At 41.0% G+C, this 27,673-nt stretch overlaps 1 protein-coding gene across 2 annotated transcripts in view; it reads right to left on the bottom strand.

The window, feature by feature from the left end:
* PPP3CA (protein phosphatase 3 catalytic subunit alpha) overlaps positions 1–27,673 on the bottom strand; it is a 200,470-nt gene that overhangs the window by 15,513 nt on the left and 157,284 nt on the right. For both annotated transcript variants that reach the window (XM_049814903.1, XM_049814904.1), the window contains exons 7-10: positions 19,108–19,185; positions 17,151–17,245; positions 7,269–7,394; positions 4,531–4,605 (exon numbers count right to left, since the gene is read on the bottom strand). In XM_049814903.1, coding sequence (XP_049670860.1) covers positions 4,531–4,605; positions 7,269–7,394; positions 17,151–17,245; positions 19,108–19,185 — 374 coding nt within the window. The remainder of the gene's footprint in view (positions 1–4,530; positions 4,606–7,268; positions 7,395–17,150; positions 17,246–19,107; positions 19,186–27,673) is intronic.

Below are 27,673 nucleotides of genomic sequence, written 5' to 3'. Positions count from 1 at the left end.
GGGGTGTGCCTGCCTGATGACCCCTCTTTACTTAGTGGTATCAAGCCAAGTCTTCCAATTTACACCTGATATCTGAAAGAATAGCTTACTATCAGAGACACGTCTGCCGCTTCTACCGAAACCTGTGCCATCTACCACGCTCGTGCATCTGTTCAAATGGCCCGGCAGATTGCGGTTATCAAATCCAAATACCACCACGGTACGAGTGCAGCACTCGGTGCCCAGGCACAGCTGCACCACGACACGGGTTTTGGGGGCACCGGTTATGTAGTGCACGCTGCTAGGTTGGTCCAGAGGCAGAGCGCACCAGTGTGCCGTACTATGGCTTACGTGAAAAATGGTTTAGGGCATGGAAATAACCGTATCTGGCCAAATAAATAAATGAATGAATAGCTAAATGAAAAGATCACATTAAAGGGCCCCTCCGCCACCAACTCACAGAGAGCAGGTATACATTGCAGCCCAACCTTGCTGGTTTGGAGGAAGAACAAACATAAACGAGTGGGAAAACCCCTCCATTTCTCTCCTAGTTAAAAATTAACTCATTGAAAAGCTAAGGCTTTCTCATCTGCCCGGGCAGTATCCCGAACACCCTTCCCAAGGCATTGGTAAGTAACTGAGACTATAATGACGAGGCCTTTGCGTTTGCTCAGCCAGCCTCTGTGTCAGTTGGTGCAGAGCTTGCCACAAGTGCGGTTTTATTGCACCGAAGAGCTGTGGCAAATTTCGTATGCAGCTGTTCCCAGCAGAACCGGGCTTTGATCGGCAGGAGGTGCTCGACTTGGTACTTCTCTTTAGGCTCGGACTACAGCGCTCTACTGGGGAAGCTGTCTTCCAGCTGAGGAACACATGCTGCAGCTAGCACCGTGACAGTGGCTTCTCCATCAGAAGGCTGTGAGCTACAACGCTGAAGGCAATCCAAAAATTAAGGCAGGTAATTCAGGAGTGTCTTTATGCCAAATCACGATAGCGATGCGTACAAAGCAAGCAGTGCATTTGTGTCAAGTTGTCTATTACGTTATTGCACCCTTTTAATTAGCAGCTTAGTTTTTTCAATCAAATTCGTGAGGCCAGAAATGTTGCTAATTAAAATAAAACAGGACTCTGACTATATGCTGGCTTGGTAGAAGTATTTGCGGCTCCTATTGCTAAGCGATATGTTTGATGCACAAACCATAGAGCACACGAGCTAACGTTCACCCACGACATTTTTTGCTGGATCAGATTATATTGCAACCACTATAGAAAACAGGAAAGAGAAAGTACTGCGAGAGGAAACTATCAGAGATAAGAAAATTTGTCCTATCATATCCTCTCATTTTTAAAGCAAGTGAAACCAAAAGGCCAATACAGGCCAGCAGGGACATATGGGATAAAGGGCACTACAATTGCTATTTAGGTTTTCTCCCACTAAGCATACACAGAAACTGCCTACAACAAATTGATCAGATCCCCATGATGTGTTTCCTTAAGCAAAAAAAAAAAAAAACCAAAAGAAAAAAAAAAAGGGACTGCATGCTGTTGAGCATCCTGCTCATGGCTAGATGCAACATGCATGACTCAGAACCAAAAAATAACAATAATAATAATTATAAAAAGGGGCTCACAAGAACACCATGCAGTGAGGTCAGGCAATACTGATGGGGCTTTGTTTTGAAGGGGGAAGTGAGAGGGGAAGACAGAGGGCGAGAAAGTGTAAGAGAAGATAACAAATGAATGAAATGAATGATCAGTGCAAACCATAGTGATGGATCATTCTCATTACATGTGGGAACCCAGGTCAGGGCATGTTCAAACTGCAAGGAGAAAAAGGAAATCAGCAGCGAGCCCTGAAAACTACTGATGATATAAAAAGAAGCAATGATTTTAAAGAATCATTCCATCAAACAAAATGCATCTGCTCTTGCAGGTATCAGGCATTTCCTTCTATGGGAAATGCTGCTAAAGAAAAATGTCAGTGGGCAAATAGGACTGTACTGCTGCAGTCCTCCGAGGAAGCTGGACAGAAATTATTGAAGAAGAATAGTGGACATGTTGAACCACTACAGGACTGTCAATATACAGCCCTTAAAGAAACAGTTTTCAGCTGATAATGATTCCAGTCTCTTTCATCAAGAACACAAATGAAATACATCTTGTCTCTTCTCCCCCAAAAGGCAAGACTCTAAGGAAAAAAAATAAGAGAGGGAACTCAACTATCTCTGAGAAAAAAAAGGATTTTCCTTTGTTGTGCAGGTAATACATAAGAACCCCCCACGAAACCATTAAAGACATCAGCCTCTGTTTAAATTTAAATCAACCCTCAAATTTACTTTTATGCCCGAATCCTCAGTCTCTTCCATGTGTATGATCCCCACGAGCCCACCGCTTCCAGTGGGCTGAAGGTACAAGCGTGCACCCACAGCAAGCCGCAGCACCAGCGCCATGGATCCCATTTTACAACTCCAAGGGGATTATCCGGGAAAGCAGACATGAACATACGCCAGCTCTGGTTTTAGCTACACATGCTAAAGAAGACGACATTTCTAATATCTTCCTTAACATAATGTTTTACACAGAAAAATCATTCATACAGAAAAAACCTGAAAGCAGATTTAGACAACAGGATTAGCATTACAGTACCAGGAATGGTTTAATTGTGCCTCATCTGGAAACTTTAACGCTGTTAGGTATCGTTGTGCAGTACACACACATGCAAGCCCAGAGGATTTCGGCCTGTCTCCCTGCTCAGACACCTGCAATGCTGCCGACTCCACGTCTGGAGGAGTGCTGTGGTAAAATCCCCAGGGAGCCGCGGCGGGCTTCACCCTCCTCCCCGAAAAAACGCAGTGGATGCGGAGACCTCCCGCAGCCGGCGAGGGCTGCTGTCTCCAAAGACCCCTAACGCCTCGTTATTTCTGCCTCTACTTTGGAAAACGTGCTCCTGAAGCGTGGCTTAAGGCATGGGAACGCTGACGCACTAAAATTTTCAAAAAGGACTACAGGCATCGGCCTGTCTGTGCTCAATGGAAGTTTATGGTACAACTTTAAAAGAAAGTGTTAGGCCAGCACTGAATTAATTTAAAAATCCTTCCCATAAAGCCTTTGCTTTGGCATTGCATTCAGTGGGATTTCAGCCTGCACTTAAGTGCTTTCTTGAGCCAAGGATTTTAAGCACGTGGTTTTGTTGCTACTGTATTTAATTTGACACAGTTTTTACTCATTGTGTGCCTCCGTACTGTTTCGCATGCTGCTTTAATTACACAGTAGCTACTTATTTAAATTTCATGAGAAAAAAAATTGGGCACAATATGCAAACAGGTGTTTTCTTCTCTCCACTGATTACCGGTTTCAATAAATTCAGTCTTTGTCCCAAGTCCTGCAAGATAATTGTTCGTGTCCACACTCCCTGGTGGATGCAGAACAGGGAATTCCATCTGGCTATTCAGAGTAAAATCAAACTGCTATCATCCATACTCCTCTCCATCACAAAGGAAACATTTGTCAAAACCCGTGATCTAGCTTCCCCTTCCAAAGATTAAAAATAAAGACCTTGAGAAAGAACTTTTAATTATTAATTACAACTTCATTAAATATTTGTCTTACTTGAAAGTTCTTCGTTCTCCTGTTCATTCATTCTACCTACAAACACCCGGAGAATATTTGGGGTTTTTTCCAGGTTCTGTTTTTTTCTGAATTTTTTAATAGTTCTGTTCTTTTCCTAAATATTTTGGTTTTTACACACTGTAAGCATTCCCAATAAGAATGTTAGGGATGCATGGGATTTTTTTTCAGTTTTGCTCAACTGAGAAGGGACATTTTGGAGAGCTGCAATTTACTCTTGCACAGCCTAACAGAAAATAATGTCTAATAGTATAAATTGACTTCTAAGAATCCCCAAATTGCAAGATATAAAGTATCATTTACAGTCAAACCAACAGGTAGAAGGCAACTTATCATCATATAAACTCCAACCCAAATAACAACAGAAGTGACCATTCCTCTCTTAGCAGAAATGTCAGGTCATAACATTTCTCTATCTGTTTGCACATTTATTTTTATTGATTCTACTACTTCTTAAAGCCTTTTAGATACACAAGTGCATTAAAAGAGGTGACTAATGAAATATTTCAAGTCTTCCAAAGTTGTGGTACCGATATTTTGGAAGTAGCTCTGCAGGAAGCTTATTTCATTATAGGAAGATAATTTCATTGATAAAATTAAACTTTCTATGGAAATCCCTGGGATCTTATGCATGAAATCAACATCTAACCTCTTCGTGACAACACAAACCAGATTTCATGGAGGGAAATATTATTATTTTTTTTTTAACCAAAAGAGTGAGACCAAGGAAAGGGTTAGAACAGGACAGAAGATCTCTTAATTCTTTCCAAAGCATGCAGTAAACAAATCCACTGGAGTCTAGGGCAACAGTTGCTTTCAGCAGCCCAGAAATTAAATGGGACTCAGAAAATTATCCCATGGTTAGTAAATAAACTTTTAAAGTCGTTTCAAGGCAAACAATCTTAACCAAGGGCAGGAGGCTCTTACCATCAAACCCATCTTCCTCTGTCCCCAATTCATCATCTGAGCAGATGTTCAGCACGTTCACCAGCATCTCTGTCACTAAAATGGAAAACAAAATGTTGATATTAAGCTTTCCTGGTCTGATAGAGAGCAAACTCTAGCTGTAGTAGTGTTAATGAAAACTCAGTACAGAAATGGCACCCACTTTTTAAACAAGATGACCTTGTTTTATGCATGTAGTAATATAAGCTTGAAGTGTCTTGTGTAGTTAATAACAAGTACAGGTTCCCATAAAAATTGTTCCAAATATAACAAACACCACAACAAATAGACCTTAAAAAAAATTAATGTGTTTACGATCTCTCTTTTTGCAACTGTCAATGAACTAGGTAACTCTTGTTTCCTCCCCCGAATACATTTTTGCCTTTCACTTAACTTGGACAACAGACCTGACCACTCTCCTCCTGCTGCTACACTGCAGTAGGATTTGATTTCCCTGTTCAGCAAATGGAACGATATTGCAATTGAAAAAGTTACAGCAAGAGGGATCACAGAATATTTTTATTTATTTATCCAGGTTTTGGCCACTATACTTTCAGTTCAACAAAACATTAACCCTTGTAAGAGGCCCACAAAGGGGCAGTGTCCCTTGAAATCCAGGACAAAAAGACTGGATGATCATTGTAGGTCTCTTTCAGCCAGAACGATTCTATATTCAGTAGAAACATCATTATCGGTGAAGCAAGAATATATTCAGCTTGCTTACTTTGCAACCTGGGCACAGAAAGGTCAGTCTCAGGCCACCCCTAACCTGGTCCCAGCTCTTTCTGGTAAGGCAACGGTGAGACACTAACCAGAGAGCACACAGAATAAGAACACCCCCAAAAAAACCCCAGAAAAAATCACAACCAAGGAAATGTAATTTAGATCAAAAAGATCAAAAAAGCCAAAGTTACAAGGTAAAATCATTAGCAGATTGAGAGAAACTCCACTACATCTACATGTAGTAAGCATCATTAAAAGGGTTACCAGGCATGTCTAGTCTTGCACTAGCTACGCAGGTTGAAACTTTAATTTTTTTAATCAAGTGGTTATTAAAATCCTCTTCTGTGACAATTAAGATGGCTCGGAACATTAGAAGTGTGGGACAAAGCTATATTTTTCCTACATTAGTGAAGGATTTAATATTTTCCTTTGACAGGATTAGTGGAAAGAGTTTCCACATTAACAACAACAACAAGTGAAACTAACAGTTTCCTACCTTGGTTGGCTTTTGAGGGGGAAAAAAATCTATAAAAGAAAGGAAATAAATAAAAAGCTGTGTAGAACATCAACTCTTACATCCTTGAGTTTTGTTCTGGAGAGAAAGGGAAAACACTAATTTCACTTCTAGGGGATCTAAAATTTCCAAGCAATTGGTAAGAGTGACCACTGGAAGACGTGAAGGAGGAAAAAAAAAAAAAAAGCTAAGAAAAAAAGAAGGAGCAGCATCCATGGTCTCAGAATCTCAAGAAATCTGTGCATCCTGCAGCCCCACCTGAGGAGGCCACTGATAAGCCTCTGAAAAATTGACGTCACAGAACATCTTACAGGACTGCAGTGTGGACGGAGAACAGGCCCATCCTAAAACCAGCCCAGCTGAGTTTACGGCCAAAGAAAATGAACGCATTTTATCTGCTTCACAAGAGTCTGCAACACATGTCAGTGTGGATTATGTAATGTCTCCATTAGTGGAAACAGCTGTCTATTCTTTGTTAATCCCTATTTCATTGTCTATCGGCTTTGTTCACAGAGACCTCAGGCATCTCACCAGCAGCTCTCCTCATACAAAAGAGTAGCTGAAAACAAAGCCGGTTATGACTGCAGGTAAGAGCCACAGCTGGCTGTATTTCCAGTTGCCTATTAAGAGAGAACTGTTATTCCAAGCAGCTTTTAGGAGTTTATTATGGTTTTCTGGCAGTAATTGCTGTTGCAGCAATATACTATAATGGATGGATCAAAGCAAGCTTCATCTCAGGCCCTGAATAAAATGACTTGGGGTTTAAGCAGTTTGCATTATGTATTCATTTAGTATGTAAGACCAAAGTGTTTTCATGCCTTTTGTGTGCTTGCCATTCATAGCATGAAGTTGTCTTCAGGCAACGTCAAGAGCATCGTGTTTCAATAAAACGTCATTTATGTTCTTCAGAGCCTTCTCGCCAGCGCTGAGGCACTGGAAGCCCTGGGCAGAGAAGGGGCTGAGGAGCAGGTTTTCCTTCCTCCTGTCATGTCTCTACTCTCTCCAGGAACAGTTAACCAGGCTGGGTCTTAGCATCACCAGCTCTGTGTTTCCTGGTGAAAAAGCAACCCATGGTCTTATCAGAAAGGTCAGCTGGGTAAGGATGTAACCATGAGGTAGTGAAGTCTGTTGTGATGGCACTTGAGCAGTAAGCAATACCCAAGGGAACGCCCAAGAGCTTATAAAAGAACAACTAATAAGAATTTTATTCAGTGAATGTACCTGCAATGCCATAAAATCTATTTCTACAGCAGAAACATAACAGTATCATAGCCTGGAAAGAGTGGAAATTATAAAAACATAAGAGAAGTGTGATTAACAATTGGTAATTGCTTGCCCCTCTGAGGCCCCTTTCTTCAAATTTGCCCTTGAAAGCAAGTCATCTGTCTTCAACTTATTCTTGCCATTTCAAATAAGTGAGGCGACACGCGCAGCGACTAAGGAACCGTTTTGCAGTTTCTACAAACAGAGCCAATTTACGTACCTTTCTCACCCACAAATGGCAAGGACCAGGTAAACACATCCATGAAGTTTGGAAGCCAGTACGGATGAGGAGAGCAGTTGAACTGTCTGATATTCATGACGTTGTTCTCGTATTTCAATACCGCAGCTAGAAGGGAGAAAGGAAAGAAACGAGGGAGACGTCAGCCACGTGCGTGTGACCGGCTCCCAGGCCAGCAGCTCTCCCAGCACACGCAGCCCGCAGAGCCGCTCCGCAGCTTTCAACCACTTGACCCAGCAGCACTTGACTGCTCGTTACGATAGAGCACAGCCTCAAAGAAGCCGCAAGCCATTTCCAGTCCGAAAGCGGTGTCGCCAGCTTTCCCTGGCACGAAGGTGGGTTGGTAAGCGAATTGGTAACCCTGAATAGCCACAAACGTAGGCTGGGGGATCTGCCGCCAGCAGGGAACGAGGCAGAGTATCCACAAGCACCCATTTCACACAGTTATCTGAGCTCCTCGCAACCCTACTTTGGAGGTAACAGAGAAAAGCGTTCATCGCTCAGTTTGAATGCTGCTCTTCTGATGACCATTTTCAACATATTTCATTCACGGTATTGTACAACAGATGATACTTTCCTCTCGTATTATTCAAATGCTAGGCACACGAGACTGTGCTCCCGATAGTATGAATGAATACTAGTACGATTTGTCTTACGCCATTTAAAGTTCACATCATTCTTGTCAACACACACACAAGAAGACTACGTTTGCTAAAGGGCAGAAATACAGATACTTATGCCATAGCTCATTTTTAAAGCACTACGCCAAGTTTAGTGTTAACCTGTGTTAACGGACTTCAGGTTTGTATCTGAAACAGGATCCGATTAACCTGTTTTGCAATACTAACAGAATAAAGTAAATCAAAGTATTACAAAGCATATCAGTAAGAAACAGCTATTTATTTCTAGAGGAGACCATAGCTGTACATAGGCCCAGTGCAGTCAGAAGTCAGATGAAAGAGGGAAAGGCTGAATGTGGCTTGGGTATAACTGAGATGGCAGAGAGTGCAGGCAGGAGAGAAAGGGACAATATCAATTTGGCTAGGAAGGAGAAAAGTAATCATGTTGAAAATGTGGCAGATAAAATACAGTGAACTCTACAATAAGCCTACATAACTGCCCTTACCAAAACTCATTTTCCAAAGCATGAATTTTGCCCAACACTATGCTAACACTATGTTCCACACCAAATCTAGACTTTCATGCACTTTTAAATTTTTTGTATGGCAATAAGCGGTTATTAAGGTGCTGTAGATTACTCAAACCTCAGGCCATTCATTGAGGCCACTTGGAACAACACAGAATGGGGGTGGGTTCAGCAGCTGTTTGTATTACAGGTCTATACATTAAATTCATGTGTTGAGGGAGAGCTTTCAATAATATGGTCTTTCAATAAAAATCATCCAGTGCTGCTTTCTATTGTTCACTTTATGGGCCAACTGCCTCAGCTTGGGAAACACTAAAACTAAATCTCATTCCTTCCTTCTCCTTTTTTTCTTCTTTCTGTCTTCTTGCAAAGACACATGTAATGTAAAATCTTAATAATGCAGTTACTTAACCTGGTAACAGTATCTCTAATCTAATTAGGGTATATTTTAATTTTCAGAATCTGTTTCCTGAAATTCAGTAATTTCTAAATTGCACAGGCACAGATTACATCTGTTCTTGGATGTGAACAGAGCCATTTATGAAACAGAAGAGCAAGTATTTCTTTGCTCATGGAGAAAAAGATAATTTTGACATGACCACGAAAACCAGAGGGACCCATAACTACCCTGAACACAAAGACATAGAAGTTTTTAAACAATACAGTTACAGGAGATTGCAGGCAGGATCTGTAATCAACATGGGACTAAACAGTCAACACAAGCTGAAGCTTCCATCCACTGTAAAAGGTGCTGGCACTTTACATTTTCATTACCAGAAAAAGAAGGGTGGGGTTTCACTTTCAAAAAGACAGCTCCGTTAACTTTACGTGAAATAAATCTCACCACTAGCATTTACATATAGTTCTGAATGCAATCGCCGCTCAGACGCTTACTCTCATGTAGACAGTGCTGACTTCACTATGTGCGCTGGTCATCACCCAATCTTGTAACCACTCTAGTTCTGTAGCTGAAGATGAGCTGTCATCAAATACTTTTTATGTTAGAGACAATATACTGCACATACTGGAAGACATGTATGTAACTTTAGATAAATCATCTTCAGTTTGCCTTTTTAAGCTAGGAATTAAGCCATCCTGATGAGATCTAGTAACACGTGACCTTCAGAACGGTTCTCCTCAGCTTTAGTCAAAGAAAAATGAATCAAGAAAGCAAGATGATAATGCCTTCATAAATGATGAAACACCATGAATCAAAAGTACGTCAGAAATACACCACACCAAAGACGTGTAGAGAAGGAGGTATATCATACTTTGTTTTCCCCTTTCCTCCAGCCTTGCCACCTGTGGCTCCCCCAGGAGGAACAAAGTTCCAGGGGCTGGTTGTCATTTAACAGCCAGCAACGAAGTTGCACGACTGCAACATGACACAGCACCATAGGAAATGCAGTGTATTGCAACGTTGACTGAAGGGGGTGACAATTTCTTCTGATTATTCATCTCCTTCCGTTGACTAAAGTGTGTGTCAATCAGAGAAGAAACTTTTTTTGATGCACTAGACTGTTGCTTCCCACAAAAACTGAATAGGTTGCTAACTGTCTTCCATTTTGTGCCCAATGACAGAGTCCAGAGTGACCTGGGATCTGCTGAAGCCTACTCACTGACAGACACAGAAAACGGCTCGCTAACATTTACGCAAACTTCTGCCAGGCAGACACCCTCCATTTAAATAAACCACATTTGACTCTTGCCCGTCCTAGTCTGACAGTTGGCAGCCATTCTGCTGCTCAGTAAAATAAAAATGGCTTAATACTGCTATTAGCAAAAAATGAGAAAACTAGTGTCGATGCTTTTAATATTGCCATCACTTTTTGGCTTAAATTACATATGGCAGATCGAAATTCATTCTCCTATTACAGTGACACAACTGCATAATAAAAATAAAGTTTGTGGCTTTACAGCAAAAATGAGTCAAAACCACAAAAAAGGACCACTTAATGGTTGTGAAGATTCATTTAGAAGGACTAAAACTTCAAATTCATCATCTCAGTGAGCTGAGGTAGTTCCCCTCCCCACTATTTCTTCTATTTATCCATTAAGTCTATTTCTAAATTCTGTGCAAGTTGGATAAATCATTTTTACAAGGAACTTTTAAAACTGGCCTCTAAAAAAGCCTGAACCATAAGCAGAACAGTTGGAAACGATCAAATTAAATATAAATGGCTTTAGTTGGGTTTGGGGTTTTTTAAGGGAAGATAATTTATTTTGAGATTACTGTAAAAAAACCCAAACCCAACAACTTCACACCACCTTAATTTATATACCCGAATATCTTACAAAAGCAAGTTCCAATAACAGTATTTAAAAACTATTCTCCTCTGTAAATGACCTGTACAGCTCCCCCACAAATGGCTTCAAAAGCTACTTGAAGAAAAATAACACTATACAATAGAGCAGGGTAATAACAGAGACAGAATTCCTCTAACATAACACTATTCTTAAAAGAATAAAACAAAGTAGGGTAGTTACCAGTACCACAAATGCTTTTCTGAATTTTTAATTTAAAATCCTCCATTTACAAGCACAAGGTAACTAATGAAGATGATATTTGACATTAAACAAACTGGCTCTTGTTATGATTGTGCAGTTCTGACTACTGCTTAGTAGTCAGAAGAAGAAAACTTCACCCGGATCAAGAAGAAAATGCTTCTCAGATAACAGCAGGAGTGCCCCCGAACTATTCTGGCCCCTTGCTTTCTTTTGGTCATAGCTCTTTTTTCCCCTCTCTTTTGGCTCAGAAAAGGTTTGGGGGTTTCACCTCTGCTTCATTTCTTAGTCCACATTAACTTGATGCCCAAGAGCTATAGGAGACCCCAGCTGCCCTGAAAGAGGAGGAAGCTTTTGAAGGCTGTATGACTAGAGGCCACCCGGTTGCTGATGGAGGAGACAGAAGAAAGTGGGCTGGGTTCCTTTGGTTATGAAACCCGTAACTGAGGAAAACCCGACTCTCTTCAACGTTTACTTATTGTTCTAGGCTGCAACCTCTGTACTTTTCTTCCCAAATGTATACTCAGACAGATGCTAGCAGAGCAAGCCACCAGCCACAGTTTTATCGTGTATAATCACCAACCAGAACAAGAATCTTATTTTATTATTCTTAACAGCCACACACATTTTAACCTAATTTTGGTACTCGCTGTTGTAAATGAGCTTTAGACGCTAATGTTTTGTAAAGTGAAGATGTGCAGATATCCCAAATGACATTATACTTCTTCCCAGTGCTAGTAAACTGAGATATCGGATGCTGAAATCACATCAGAGTGAAATGAAGCACTAACGCAGCAGGCGAAGGGCGTTCGCGCTGTTTAGCTTTAAGCACTTAACACAGGTACCTGAGGCTAGAAATACGGGTGGTGAAAAATGTGCAGGTAAGAAACGCCCTTCCTTCAGCTAGAAATGGGGACAGCTCCTCTAACCTTCTCAGGGTCAACTACAAGCACCTAGTGCCATCTGCGACTCCCTGGGATATCTCCTCGTTAAAGTTGAGCCTGGATTGCCCCCGTCTCGTGCGCCATACCTGTCAGACCTGAGTGGGTGTCTCAGAGCCCTCTGGCACCCCAAAGGGCGCTTGGAAAGCCTCTGTGTTGGGAGGTGGATTAAGGCCTTAAGCAACGTGAACAACATCCAACTGTGAGACAGATAGTTCAGAATTACCCACAGACATCACGTATCCTGCTTCAAGATCTGCTGAATCGTTTTTCAGTATAAATTAATTGATAACATTTCAATCGGAGGAAAAAAAAGAAAGAGCGTGTAGAAGTCCTGGCCCAGAATGAACAACATGTTTTTAGACAAACAATCTCAGAATAATTTTAGCAAACAAGTTAACTAATTTTCTTGTAAATTTTTTTTTTCAGAAAACTCACCCTGTATTTAGAAAATAAATGCAGTGAAAGTCTCTCAAATTCTTCATACCTAAGAAAGAATTTCAATTTCTGATTTAATGCTGAATTAACTTCAGCATTTACTGTGCAACTGGGAACAGTGCCTTCTCCTTCAGCAGAGTTGCTAAGTAACCACAGCGTTTTCTGCCCAAGACAGGTCAGGGATAAGGGTTAGTAAAATGCTTAAGGAGTTTAAACATTGTCAAAGGAAAAAAATGATTTACTATACAAGGTAATGATGTAAATAATCTGGTACAGAAGCGGGGCTAATTGCAGTTGGGAAAATCTTCCCTTCCTTACAGAATTCTGAAGATTTTTCATTTGCATGTGCAATTGCATCTTCCAAAGAAAGAGCGCAATAGTGTTCCAGATTTTACCAATACACTGCAAAAATCACTTCTGGCAAACTTCTCTGCATCGGCAATGAGACGACCTAGATACCCTGACAGCTCCTCTTTAAAAGCTCTTGTTTCCATGACAAGGCATCATCACAACAGCAGAGATAAAGCATGAAAGAAAACTGATAGGGCAAACAGAAGGTTACACCACTTTTCTTTCTCCCAAAGTGCTATTATTTCTCAAAGATCATCCTTGTCTTCCAGGTATATTACTCTGCCTTTTTCCAATATGAAAATAATTTTCCTGTTAGATCCATTTGGATCAGGTACATTTCTTAACATGTATCTGTGGTATGCCACATGCTGATACTTTATACATGCTTCATTGATCTATTTCTTATCCGATACATTAACAAGCATACCGACGTACAGCTGGTTTTGATTTTTCTAGTATCCCAAACTCCCCTGCATACTTTTCGTTGTTTCTTTCCTTCATCTGCTTTTCCTTTCAGCAACACCACGTGTATGTTGCGGCATGCTAGGAGAGGCATCACGTTATTTTTTTCGATAGCTTCAGATTCTTGGGTGGTTAACTCACCACTACAAAACCTAATCTTTTAAAAGTGTTCGAAAGATAATAGTCTGTCTTTAGACAGTTAGTTAAAATTGTTCACTCAGCCAAAAAGCATGCACTTACTGAAGTGACAGCCAGACACTAAAATACCAGACACTAAAATATGAAGTATTGCTAATGATTTACAAATAAATTGCCTGCCTCTGTTTAACGTCTGTAAAATCTTTCCCTTTTTTGGGGGGGTGGGGTGGGGGCATGAACAGCATTACAGCAAACCCTAATTAAGGCATTAAGAAATATTAAATGCAGGAATGAAAGTTTAGACATGGTACAAGGCCAGCAGATCATACAACACAGTAATTTTTGGCATCCTCTTACTCTGTGGCTAAAAAGAATTTCTCCTGGTGGCGGGCACCCTTGAATCCAGGGGTAAACCTGTACTTACACAACTTTCTGAGAGTTTCTTGCTCCGTATAACCTTCCTCCAAGGCCCTGAAGTCACAGGTAGCTATTACAATCCAATTAACATTTATCTTCTTGCATAAGGAGTTTTGATCCTCTCCAGAAGGCGTAGTCTTAGAAAATCATCAATGCACTGACATTTCTTGTAACAAGTTTTAATAATCATTTTAAAGTCTCTTTTTCTTTATGCCTTTTAATAAAATAAATGAAAGCAGAAATGTTTGAGAAAGCTATGAAGACATTGAACAGAAGCTCAGAAGTTGCCAAAGAACTTAGGTGTAAAGTCCTCCCCTTTGCCAATGCTCTCCAGTAAAATGAATATGGAAGGCATTAATAACAATTATGAAGGGTAGTCTTGGAAAGAGGAGGGAGACTAGGCTCCCCATATCTAGGCAGTTTCTGAGACTCTGAATCACCCCCTGAAAGCGTACACCTCTGTCTCCATTAACAACACAGGGAACCCCTGACAGGAGCCTCCTAATTCGAAAACCTAACTTTGGCACCTGAATTTGTGCATGTGTGGGGGCTGGGGTTGCGACAGGACCAGCAGCCCCGTGATGGATGAATTACACCCCTAGCCTTCCTGAGGCAGCGGCCAGTGACCAAAAGGATACAGAAAACTCCCTTCGGTGCCAGAATCCAGCTGAGCAAAACCAAAAGCGGTTCCTGTGGTGGGTCGGTACTGTGAGACAGCCCGCGCAGAGGGTCTGCGGCAGCATTACTAACAGCGGATACGCTGAACATGGTCTGGTCTGGGTAGCTTAGCTTCAGCTACTCCTGCAGAACCTCCTTTTGCTCTGGGAATGTTGCTTCCCTACAGCTCTTTGAGGACACATCTGATCCCCGTGGCTGCTTTCCAGTGGTGTCTGAATAAGCCCTTGGATAATGTTGGCAACCAAGCCCACTCCTGAAGTGCTTTGAAGAACTACAAGAAAGCATATCTGCTTTAATGGGTACGAGAACTATCAACCTGGGGTAGAAAATGAGCATTCCTAGCCCCTTGCAGCTTTTAAAAAAATGTATTTATCTTAAACAACACTGCACTGAAAAATGACCCATTCATGTCAGTGGGAGATGGAGCCTCTCAGAAATTTATTTAGGTTGACTTTATTAGCTACTAACCAGAAGCATACTAAGAATGCACACTAGAAAGGAAGGCACTTGCTAGTAGGAGAGTAACTCCTTTTCCAAGGCTTGACAGTAACCAAAACCCCAAATGATCTGTGAAAATCAATCAGGTTCTGCACCAGTGCACGATGAGTCAGCTAGAGCAACTGTCCTGTAACACCTCTGGATGGAAAAGCCTCCCTTTGCCTCCTGACATCAGTCGGTCAGAAGCTCTGTATTCCTAGTTAACTCATCTGCTGCAAATCAAGGAAGCCAACAAGTAGCCATGTTTTGGACTGATTGAGGATGATGATGTTTTTCTTCCTTGAAGAGGGAAGCAAGCACCCAAACACTATCCAAATGAAGATGCATGAGCAATGCAGCAGGAAAAACTACGCATGATGTACTTTAAATGCCAAGAGCCAGTGCAATCAGTCACATGAAACAATGCGTCAAAACTTCTAATGAGAGAAAAGGAGGCAGTTAAACGCAACAGAAATTCATTACAAAGCTGCTAAAGGTCAGCCTCTAAATTTACAACAAGTCATAAATTAGAGAGTGGCACACCGGTGCCGATCTCACACCACTGCTGATTTGCCCGAGTTCACTCAGAGCAGATATCGCCAGCAGCGCACCCAAATTTCAGCTGTGACCACAGATAACCAGGGCCTCTCAGCAGCTGGCCTACAGCCTTTCACCAGAAAAGGTTTCCCACCAGTTTTAAGACCTGCCTGCCATAATGGAGCATCCTGGAACAAGGGAAACGACCCTTTCTTCTGAAACAGAGATAACAGAGAGGCACTTCTCTTCACCACCCAACTCTGTGGTTTCAAATTGAAGATTTTGAATGTTATAAATCACTGCTTCCCATTCAACATTTGCCTTCATGGCGAAAATCTCACGTTGTTCACCCAGGGCCTTCAGTGTGCACAGAACTGCCTGCACGCGTTAAGAAACAAAAGGTGAACGCTGTCTGTCACTGCACTTGTACAGACCTGCCCCCAGTCTGCCTTCTACCCAGCACGGCCAACTCGGAGACTAAACACTGTTTCACCAACAGCAACGACGCTGCCAAGAAAAGTAACACATTTCCTCTTTCATCCTGTGCTCTTTGGGTTGGTAGCAGAGTCCCTATATTACTTACTTTTACAAAAGTCGCTACCGACAGCTCTGCTTGCATGTTTTTTGCAGAATGCTCTTATTAATTTTTCTACAAGTTAACGCGCATATTGAGAACACAGAAGTGTACAAACCCCATTGTCTAACAGTGAAGTGTTTCCTTGCTTTGCATATAGTTCATAGCAAAATAGCTTTTAGATTATAAGTTTATAATATAAAATTATGCCTGAAGAAGCTTTCTTTTGCAAGTTTTTTTAAAAAATAATTAAAAATTGCCTACTTCCTTTGCAGGCAAGCATCCAAATTAAAAATGTCTCTTCTCAAGAAAGACTGATCTCTTTGCAATGGAGCTACTTTCAAGAATATCATTGGGAAAAACATTATTTCGTTTTGCTCACAGAGGAACACAAGTAACATTAACTTTACTGGGAATAGAAGAAAGTAAACAGTACTGCTCATTTGAAGATGTAAGAGGACAGGTTTATTAGAATGCTTTATTTTTAGAAACATTTTTTTCCCCAGTTCATTAGAGGAGATTTCAGGGAATGCAATAAACTAATAAACTAAGAGAAGCTGCAAACACTTGTATTCAGCGGAGTCTTTACAGAGTGACCAGTGACGGCTTATTTGTGCAGTAACCTTTTTTTTTTTTTTTTGCTAATGATATTTCATTTTGTACGTAGTGGTTTTCAAGTGATTAAAAAACCCAAAACATAAAGGAACTCGGACAGCATCTATCCCATGCTTTATCCACTGATGATCTGCCAAAGTTTTTTAGCTGGCTAGAGGGTTTGCATATACAAACTCCATTAATTTTATTGGAAAGGAGCAAAGGGACAAATAATTAATTATAAGGAATGCTGGACTCTGAACATCTCACCCACGGCATTTCTTAATATACTTCTCTTAGTTAATAGAGCTGTTTTCAGTTTTGCTTCCTGTGTAACATTTACTTAATAGCTTGCAGTCAAAATACAGAAATATCTTAAGGCATATTAAAATCTACACTTATGTTGAGAGGCATACATCTGCCTGTAATAAATTTAATTAGATTTGTATTATGTAATAAATGGAATGGGCATGAACTAATAAACAGAGGAAGAAAATGGGCATGAACTGATAAATAGAGAAAGGAGTGAAAAAGAAAGCCAATGTAATATATTTGAGTAAAGAGGACTACAGTCTACTGTATAGTAAGAGGAATTAAATTCTTACCTTTGTTATTGTATACATCTAGATAGTTCGGTGCTGAAAAAATTGTGATTAGTGAAGGGAAGCCTGTTGTTTGGCTTTTCCTGTACATACGATACCTAAAAGGAAAGAGCAGATACTAATTATTGCCCAGTGCCGTATGCATGTTTGTCACTGACCAAATATAGTGCAAAAAACTGTAGTACATTACTGCACTGGCTGTTAACAAATCCCAAGACAGAAAAACACGCACATGTGCTTTTTAAAGCCGTGGAAAAACCCCACGTCCTGCAGGCTTATTCATTCCATCCGTTTGGGATGGCCAGAGACCCACACCATGCTCGAGAGCTGTGTCTCCATCTGAAATTTCGTGAGCCAGAGGTGGTTTTACGTTACGAATTCACTTGACGCCTGTCCCTGGAGCCAGGCGGCCTCTGTGTGCGTGCACCCCAGGACGTTCCCAGACTTTCCCTGCGTGGGACTGCGGGTGAAGGCGAGCCCCAGCACATGCCTTGGAGATGCATGGTACTGCCTTCGGAAAGGCACGTCCTCCGTGGCCCTCCAGCTCCCTGCCCTCTCTGGGCGTGCGAGCGATGGCAAGGCTGGGGGAGAGGGGAAGTATGAGAAGGGAAGGGGAAAGAGGAGGGTCCAGTATTTCCAGTGCTGTGTCTAATCTCATCCAGTCTATTAGCCAGCGTATTGACGCCTGCACGTTTTCATTACCTAACCTTGCTGCCTTATGAAAAATAGAAGGCTTATTGGACCAACGTATAATCAATCAAGCATTAAACCTGCAAGTAATTGGAAGCAAACCAACGAAACAGTACCTTTGTCCAAGACACAAGTAATGCCAAATACTGCTCTTTAGTCGTCAGCTACAAGAAACTGAAGAATTTGGCAAACATCCACAATAGTTGCACTGAAACCGTTGTATAGTTTCAGTGCAATCCCTTCTACAAAATTTTATTTTTCACCCCTTATTGGAAAGCAATACAATAAAAATGAAATTTCATTACCCTTGGGTATTTCATGCCAGTTATTTTTGGCAGAGTAATAGCTTGCTTTTAATTGCATTGACTTTTTAAAGTATGTGATAATTCAAACATTCAGAATAGCTTTTTATATGCACAGTGAATATCGACCTCATTCCTACAATCTCGTTATTTTATCTTTTAGCACTATTCAGGTTGAGTAAAATTTCTACCTCCAAATAAACACTTTAATTATTTATGCAAGTTAGGCAAAGCTATTTATTCAGATACCAATTCTTCATTAAAATGTCATAAGTATGGTACATTTTGATGAATAGATAATTTTTCATAATTTTTTGAAGTGGCATAAAAACTTCTGTCTTTACACTGGCCATAGATTCCTGAGGCAACTATCAACACCAGCCGGTGCTTGACCTGGATTGGTTTTGCACACAGTGTCTTAATAAACTCCTTAATTTCATTCATGATACTCCTGCATAAAATAATTTTTGGCTATTGAGTTCCACAAGTTTATTTCCTTGATAAAGTGTAAAACCAGTAGGCCCAGAAGTTTCAGGTAGGTGTGGAAGACTTAAGAGATGACAGTTCTGGCTTTCATGAGCCAAATCACTTCCCCAGGCATCGCGGCAATCGGTGTGTCAGAAGTCTCAGGCACATTTGCAAAACTTCTTTTTCTAAGCTGAATTTGTTTTTCTTCCCAAGTTTGGCATCCAAATAACTTTTGGTCATTTTATGCCACTTGAAATCATTAAGACAAAGTAAGTGGGATATATGAGGATTCATTAAGTCCTGTAACTCAGTGATAATCGTGTAAAAGAGATTCTAACGCCAGTGTATGTTTTTATAGCGTTAATAAAAAATGAGAGCTGTTGCAACTTAAAATTAAGTTTTCCAGTTCATCGTCAGTCTGTTGTTCTTTCTTTCCTTGCTCTGTTTGACAGCAGTAAGCCATTATTCATTTTTAGTGCCCCCTCTCCACACATACGTACCCAGCATCCTGGGCTTCATGAGCTCGGAGTATAGATAACAAGTTATTGTGCTGTAGGAATTCACATACAGCAGGGTAACTGTTGGAAGAAAATAATAGCACCTGTTATGGCATTATCAGAAGCACCACATTTAGCTCCAGCTTTTGAAAAACGTTTCATCCAACATGCGTCATTCATGAGATCAGCCCCTGCTCTGCAGGCAGATTTCAGTAGAGACGACACTAGCAGCAGCAGCTTTTTTAATCCCACCCCATAACTGCATGGAGAGGAACACTGGAAAGTTTCAGTTCATTACATAACAACAATCACCCTTTTGCTTGTCAGGAAGAAAGTAATTTCTTTTATTATACTTTAAGATTCGTTGTATTCCGAAAAAGAAAAATGTGATACAACGGTTGTTTGCAACAGAACCTCCTCGCCCACTAACTACAGCATGCGCAGGCTGCGTATGGACACCAGATAGTAAGATGGTGTGCGGAAAGAGAGGGAGAAAGACAGAAAGACGGAGGGCAAATGAATCTCCGAACCAGAGATGTTTGGTCTTCTGAACTTTATCTCCTTGATAAACAAGAACTATCCTTCCCCGTGACAACTTAGAAAGTAAAATCTGTGACCTCTGAAACCCCCAAAATGTGCCCATTGAATACATCCTTCCCAGACATGTCCTACTGTCTGAGTGAACACAAAATCGTTAGATGAAAATGGTGATAGAGGAATACAATAGAGGAAACTCTCATATTTTTCACTGCACGTGGACAGTGTTGCTTTCAAGGAGAATGGAGGAGCCCTTTCTTACAACCTCAGCACCGTGAAAACCATTCTTGCTGTTTAAGACACTGAACACATACGGAAGTCACATACAAAGAAAACAAAACATAGCACAACGTGAATGCAGTTTTGACAGCATAAGTGTGAAATATTACATTTTCAGAGAAAAGCTATTTAAAGTTATACCTAAATAAATGTTACAGAACTGAAAATGACTCCATTTTATTGCTTTTAAAAATAAGCTTTGTTTTTTCCGTAATGACTGTTTTCTTCTTGCTTTTAAACCACTGATGACTCTCCATGCCTGTATTGAAGGATAACAAGCACGATGGCCATCTATCGCTTCAAGACAGAAAGCAAACCCTCTCTTCTCCTGTCGTTAGTAATTTAATACAGAACCCAAGAAAGCCAAAACTTCCTGCCTTCCCCTCTCAAAAGCCAGCTGTAGGAAGAGCAAAACAGAACAAAGAACATGCATGGAAGAGGGTTAAGGAGAAGTGGCATTGGAATAAAAAAGACTTCACAGGTTTCACAAAACCTTACCAGGCCCCTTAAAAAAAGCTAAGGGGTGGGAAAGAGTCTTTATTCGGATGACATCTAGAGCTCTTCCCTTTTCTCCCTCTTTGGGTCAGTCGTATACAACTTGTTTTGCCTTACGCAGATTTATTTCCCACCCTTGAAACCACGCAACCCTTCGGCTGACTGCTTTGTGTTTCACGACCTTGCAGCAGGGTGGGAAGCGGGCAGCCCCGCGAGGTAGCAAGTGGCCTCATCCAGCTCCCTGCAGCCCCGTACCCTATGTCTGAAAGGCACTTCTGAATTTAACCTTGCTCACTGGCAAGGATGCAGCACGATATTGGCTCCGTTCTCACCAGCAGCTTAAAGAAGTTGCATTTAAAACCTTAAACCCGGGGAGAAACCAAGCGTTACCACCTCCTGCCACTATCTGGATTTACGTCCAGTACTGGAGGTTGCCTGCACATCGGCAGCAAGACAAGCTGGCCAGGCACAGGAGTTTGAGCTGTTGCCCTCCTGCGCCCCCCTGACTGCAGCCTGACCAGCTCCAAGGGCCCCAGCTCCGAAGCCGACGTGGTGGAGAGGCAGGCTGGCACGGGTGGACGCTCGGGCTGCCTTCCCATGCAGCCTGCCCCGGAGCAGCCTCCGACCTGAGACTGGGACCAGGACACAGTTTTTTCCTGGATTTGAGGCCCAGGATGGGACACGTAGACGTTATAATTCCCTCTTCTAATTGCTGGGCAAGTTGGAGAGCCACAATCAAAACTGTTGCTCAAAAAAAAAAAAAAAAAAAAAAAAAATCAAAAATGATGGCAAAAGGTGTAAACCTCACATAGCAGCTCTGAAATGTCACCTGATGGCTGGAAAAAAAGCAAACTAGACCCTGCATTAACGTCCATTCACCATGTTTATTTTCCACTATCGATTCAACTCTCCTCCCACAGTCCAAATAATAAAACAGCCGGAAAGGTTTGAAGAAGGAAATATGAGGTGCTGGAGAAGACACTAAGGCATCTCCATGATCAGTTTTGTGCTGGTTCTGCAGCACAATGGGCTCGCAGTGTGCCTGTGAATAACATAAACTTGCAGCCTCTGAATCTCCAAGCGTAACTCCCATACAGGTATGTTACGGGGCCGTATGTATTACCAAAGACCATGGCAAGAGCAGCCTATTTTGCAGTACCTTAGGGGCAGGATGCAGTCACACGGCAACACTGTTAATGCAAAATACTTAAGTAAAAGCTGTTGCTAAACTTACTGAGCAAGTAAAAAAAAAAAAAAAAAAAAGAAAGAAAAAATACCCCTCAACTAAACATTATACAAAAGACCGGCTGTCCCAGCCGTAATTTCATGAACCACCTTCACAGCCCACTTGCAATCACTTAAGAGCCCCATCAGTTTCCAACTTCATGCATGAAAAAGATGAAAACTCACACATACACAAAAATGCAAAATCCGATGCATCATCTTCCTTCAGTTTATCCAAGAGAAATGCTACTGCTTGCTTCCAACCTTCCTGAATATTTTGAAGCTGAAATGCCATTTGCAGCTAGAGGCTACAAGCCCAGTAGAATGGTATATTGCTGGTTTTGGACTTGACCCATCTAGCATATAATCTCAGTCACAGGTTTGGTATTTGGGATTGTCTAAAAAGATTGCCATGATAAAATAATTTCAATTCCCAAATTACGTGGGGTATCATTTTGGCTACTGCACTGATCTCAAATGCTGACAGGCTGCCATTCAAACCACTGGCAAATGAGAACTAATTTGCATACCTTTCTTTTTGTAATTAATTGTGACTAAATGTAGACTTATGGTGCATTTTGTTTAGAAATTTTTACACTAACTTCTGAAAACTGGGGTCTATAATGAAAAATCCGATAGACAGTTGATTATGTTCATTATCAGTGCAGCTGCTCAAAATGTCTAGCCTATTACTTTCTTTTTCCATAGTATTCTTTTCATCCAGTGTTAAGTACTGCTTTTAAAGAAGAGATAATTAAGTGGTAAAAAATGCTCCTAAATAGACATGATAAGTTCTTCTTTCCATTTCAAAGTAAAAAAGTTTTCTTTTTTTATTTCTTAATTATCTTATTCTTCATAAATCTGTGGAAAATAGACTTCTACTAGCAGAATTTGGCTGATTCTACAGGGCTCACACCTAGAGAGGCAGAGATGCCACATAGTGCTCCATGAAAATACACAAAAAAAATCTGGCTGCCATCTTTTCTTCTAAGTGAACAGCACAGTATCTGTAATGAGCAAGCACTCATATTACCCAGACCACTACAGCCCATGAGCAGTCTATCTGGATATTTTATTTTTAAAAAGGCAAAGCAACTCTCAGGCATTTTTCTTCAGCTACTTGTTGAGGCAGGGGCTGGGGAGAAGCAAAGTTTTCACCATATGCAGCTATAACATACGCTATACCGGTTGTGACAATAAATACAGGGTTTAAATTTCCAGCACTTTCTTAACATCACTTTGCTCCTGCCCAAATGCAGTTTCATATTAAACAATATTCCTCAACACAAAAATACATGCCCTCCAGGTAAACAGCAGGAAGTCCTGCAAAATGCCAACAAAACAGAGAGTATGGCAAAAGTTATCAGAAACAAGCTTTTACAGAAAAGACTTCTGCTTGGAAATTTTTTTTTCTACTCTTTCTAATGAAAATTATTGTCTTGTAATCAAATTCCCGACCAATTTTTATGATCGCTACCCTTCCAGAAACACTCTCTTCCTTGCCCTGCTTTGCAGAGCCCAGACTGTAATTCAGATGAGCCAGAAATAAAGCAGTTGGCCAAGAGGGAAAACAAACAAACAGAACCCCCCCACGCAACAGGCTTTTCCAGAACGACCCAGCCCTCTGCCTGCGCTTCATGTGTCATGCTGAATCACGGAAGAGCAGTGACTCACGGAGAAAACAAAATACCCCACTGCTAAGCTAGAGAGATGTTATTCTCCATGGAGTATGTGACTGCGATATTCCTTACTTCGGCACCCTTTTTTCATTAAAATGCCTCATGCATAGTTTACTGGTTCTGAGATCTCTTTTGCATGATCGCTGATTACTTCTACACAGTTTTGGAAGAGAAGCAATACTTTGCTAACATGAACCAAAATGGCAGATGTTTTCAAATTGCTCTTCCACCAATAACTGGAAAAACTGGATGGCTTAAATCTAATTTTTTTCATATCTTTCATCATACCATTAAAGCCGAAGTGTAGATATTCCTTTAAAAAGAGAACATTCAAATTTAGCCCAACAACTTCTCTAAGACTACATGCAGATATAAAAACAGGTTTTCAGCAAAGCCCATTGACCTCACGCTTCAGTCTCCGAAGGCCAAAGGCAAATGCTCGTGCTGCTCTGCTGTCCTAGGCAGCTCCCTGCGCATCTCTTTCCACCTGCTTTTTCTTGTCCTTAGCTGTGCTGTCTGCAGAGCTGCACTGAGAAGCGGAGCAGGGAACTACATGGGATTAGAAAAAATAAACACATATCTTTTTCGCAGAGTCATTCTTTTAAAATTGGTGTTTTCCCAGGTCTGATGGGGCACACAAGCCATTCTACCAAGACAGCTGGGCAGATAATGCGAGGGCAGAAAAAGCTTCTGGGCTGGGAGAAGGAGGAGTGGAAAAGTGGGCAAAAGAAGCTGTTTAAAATGCTGCTACTGCAAAAAACCCCCAACCCATTCATACAACTGTGCCTCACGCCCCGAGGTGAAACATGCTACAGTCTTCAAAAGCTTTTAGCAGACATTTCCCTAGTCCTCGCATACTCACAAACTTAACACGCGTGTAAAGTAAACCACCGAAATGATGTGCTGGCAGGGCCGACATTATTATTCTACCCCAGAGCATGTGTAAGGCCAAACCATTTCACTGCTATCCAAGGCTGGCAAATAAAGTTCTTAGAGGAGTCTGCAACGCTAGCCAGTCTTGCCACTGCTAACCACTTCTGCCTTTGGGTTTTTGTTGCTTTTGAAAAATATAACAACGTAGTCAACAGCCAAACAGCTTTACAAAGCTCAACATTCCTTAAGAACTGATATTAAACTCACTAAACTGATATTAAACTCATTAAACCCAAGAGGCTGGAGCACCACGCCTGCAGAAGACTTCTGAGTATCTGCTCTACTTCTGAGGCCATCCATTGACTTTGGCCAGGCTCATGCCACTCTCATGCCCTTGTTAACAGTCAGTAATTAACCAAGCCTTGGACACATAAACGATCCCAGAAAGAGAGTGTTATGCTTGCACATGTGCTCACCTCTGATAGGAAGCCCTTGATATACTTTAAATAGGATAAGACACTGCTAATTAACTCAGTGGTGCAACCAAACTCCTGACGTTCTTTACCAGAGCTTTGACACAAAGGGAATGACGCAAGCTGGGCGTGGAGCCAATCGCAATTTTTCGCAGTTAAGACCATGCACGCTCATAGTAACTTTGTCCGAATGCGATGAAAGATTTTAATTCTTCATCCACCCAGTAAATCTTATGGGAATGATGACATTCCCCATCCTAGCGTGGCTTAGAAAGGAGAGAGTTTTCCCCACGCCTCAACAGTTGCCTAGACCCACTTAGTGGCTGTCACTCTGTAAGTTAATATTATTTTCAGAGAGAAAAATAGTCCAGCTGACTTCTTCAAGCTTTCCGATCACTGAAAGAAGCCATTCTCAGGATGGTAAGTAGCAGCGTATCTTGCCAAGTCAGATACGTGTCTTACAGAAATGCCTGAGAGTTACTATACCACTAGTCCATGAAACAAGTGCAATGGGTCATTGGCAAGGTCAGTACAGCCAGCTAAGTGCAAATAAATATTCACTAAATAAATTCAAGGCAAAACTAGATAATCTGATAAACAAAGAGGAAAACTTCTTTACCAGGTGGATCAGCTGAAAAAATGGGGGGGGAAAGGAGGGGGAAATGTCACTCAGGGACAACTTAATTCCCTCTTGTTCATAACATTCCCTTAATACGACATTATTTTGGGTAAGAATGAAAGAAAAGCTTCACTTAACTCATAATTGGAAAAATAATTTACACAACTAGCACTCCATTAATTATTTCTACTTTTTAATGAAATTGCATCAAACATTACCATGACTGCAAAGGACATATAACCTTAAATTTGAGAAAGGGGAAATGAAATCTCATCACTACTGCTCTTTGTTCACTTTAAGGTACAGAGAACTTTAATAAATTTCCAAGAATGACTTAAATTTCACAGTTACTTTTCACTGTGGCATTGTGCTATTGCTATTTCCAAGGGTCCATAAATTTTGACAATCCACACTGTGAAATGCTGCTGGATGCAAAATGTGTGCATTAAGCGTTGACTCTTAGCACTCTTGAAAATTAAGAAGACTATTCTTTACATCTCTAAACGATAGGTTAGGCCTGTGGTTTCAAGATCGGACATTTTACAGTGCTAGCCAGAACAGTTTCAAGAACCCTTACACAAAAGGAAATTTCTTGAAGAAAAACTTGAACAGTTTGAAATTTAATAGGCTGTGAGTGATCGCCTAAGAAATGCAGTGAGAAGCTTGTTAGACTACTATAAGCTACAGTCTTTATATTTTCTCATGTGTTCAACATTTATACTTTCTCATGTCTCAGCATTTCACAAATGAGTTTTGGCTGAATGGAGAAGATTTCATGTACTACTGAGCTGTGTATGTTGCATGTACACAGTCAGAAAGCCACGTTACTCTTATTTTCCTCATAGCATTTTGTTATAGAAAATAACTTTAAATCAGAGAAAAGTCACTTGAAAGTTGCCATTATAATGAGTATGTCTGATAAAATGAAAGTTATTTATTACAGTTATTTCCTGCAATTGATTAAGAGATCTTAATCACCTAGAAATCATTTCCCTGGCTCATGTGAGTGCCTGAAATCTTCCTGACCTTCCTTTAAAATGCCCACTGCTATCTTTTAACTTTCCTTTCTGGAAATGACTGAAGAAACTAAGAAGTTTTATTCACTGAAGAATAAACAAAATCCATCCTATCAACAGACATTCTTGAAGGAGGACTGCATAATTCAGTGCTTCCTTTATAAGCTGAGCTGGCTGTTTAGAGAAATTCGCTCCTTTTCTCAGGAAGTAACTAAAAACGGCAAGCAAAATTAGACATTACACACCAATGGATACTTTTTTTTTGCCAGGGATTATCATTAGGCAAGCAATTAGTGATATTCCAGAACAACTAGGCACTTCTTTCAAGAAGCAAGTAATGCTTGCCTTTATATAATCTCAGATACCGTGACTCCAAGCTTGTCCTCTGCTCATGTCATTAAGCAGTTTCATGTCCCTCACGCATGACCTGAAAATTAGGTATCTTCCAAATATTTCCTCTTTTCCTGAAATATGTACTTCTCTGAACATGAGTCAGGACACAGACTAGATATGATATATTTTCAGAAGGAAACTGATATATATTTCAGGGAAATTTCATGGTAATTGTAAGAAACACAGCTCTGGAAAAAAACGCCTAAAATCTAACAGTTGTTCCAGTATATAATAAGCCCCGTATCTAAGCACGAGGCATGTCTGCAAGGCTTTTCGCTTTTGTAAGAGAGGTGCGTGAGGGGAAACTGCTATTACTCACTGTTTGCAGTGCCTGGGCATCCCAGGCACGCTCCAGCGTTTGGTGCTGCTGAGAGGAAGAGGAATGATTTCAGACCTCAGTCTCATAAGCCCATTTCTGCACAGATCAATTATTTGCAACAGTTTGACACCTTCTTTCATAATGAGACCAAACACATTTATCAAGCACCTTCCAGACGTTATTGATCTGAAGGCGGCGGTAGGACTTGCCCACAAAAGGTGCGTGCTGGCAGCCCAGGCTGGCGTGCAAACCGCTTTGTTCTCAGCCCATCCCCATGGTGCAGCAATTACGGGTCGAAGAAAGGACTAGGAAAAGTAATTTCTAAAAGTCAAACCATCCCTTACCTTCCTGCTAACGTTACCAACAAGGAGGTTGATTCTAGCAGCTCTGTCTCCTGGCTGCTGGTGGAAGCCATTGATTTACTTTCAGCATGTTACTAAAGAGCTACGGGCCAGCTACATTCACGGTGAGATTTTCTAAGATAACTAAAAGAGCTGGATTCCTCACTTCTGCTGAGCTTGTTGGGAAAACTTAGACTTGCGTGTCACTAGCATGGGCTGAAGCAGAACTGCTCCCTTCAAAAGGTTCAACAACCTCTTAATATTTCAATAGCATCTTCACATTTCTCCTGAACAAAACCTGATTTTTTAATTACGATTTCA

The sequence above is a fragment of the Accipiter gentilis genome, chromosome 12 (assembly GCF_929443795.1).
Source record: "Accipiter gentilis chromosome 12, bAccGen1.1, whole genome shotgun sequence".
In the NCBI taxonomy this organism is placed as follows: Eukaryota; Metazoa; Chordata; class Aves; order Accipitriformes; family Accipitridae; genus Astur; species Astur gentilis.
Note: the sequence above shows the minus strand (reverse complement) of the source record. Positions and strands in the feature narration are given on the sequence as shown.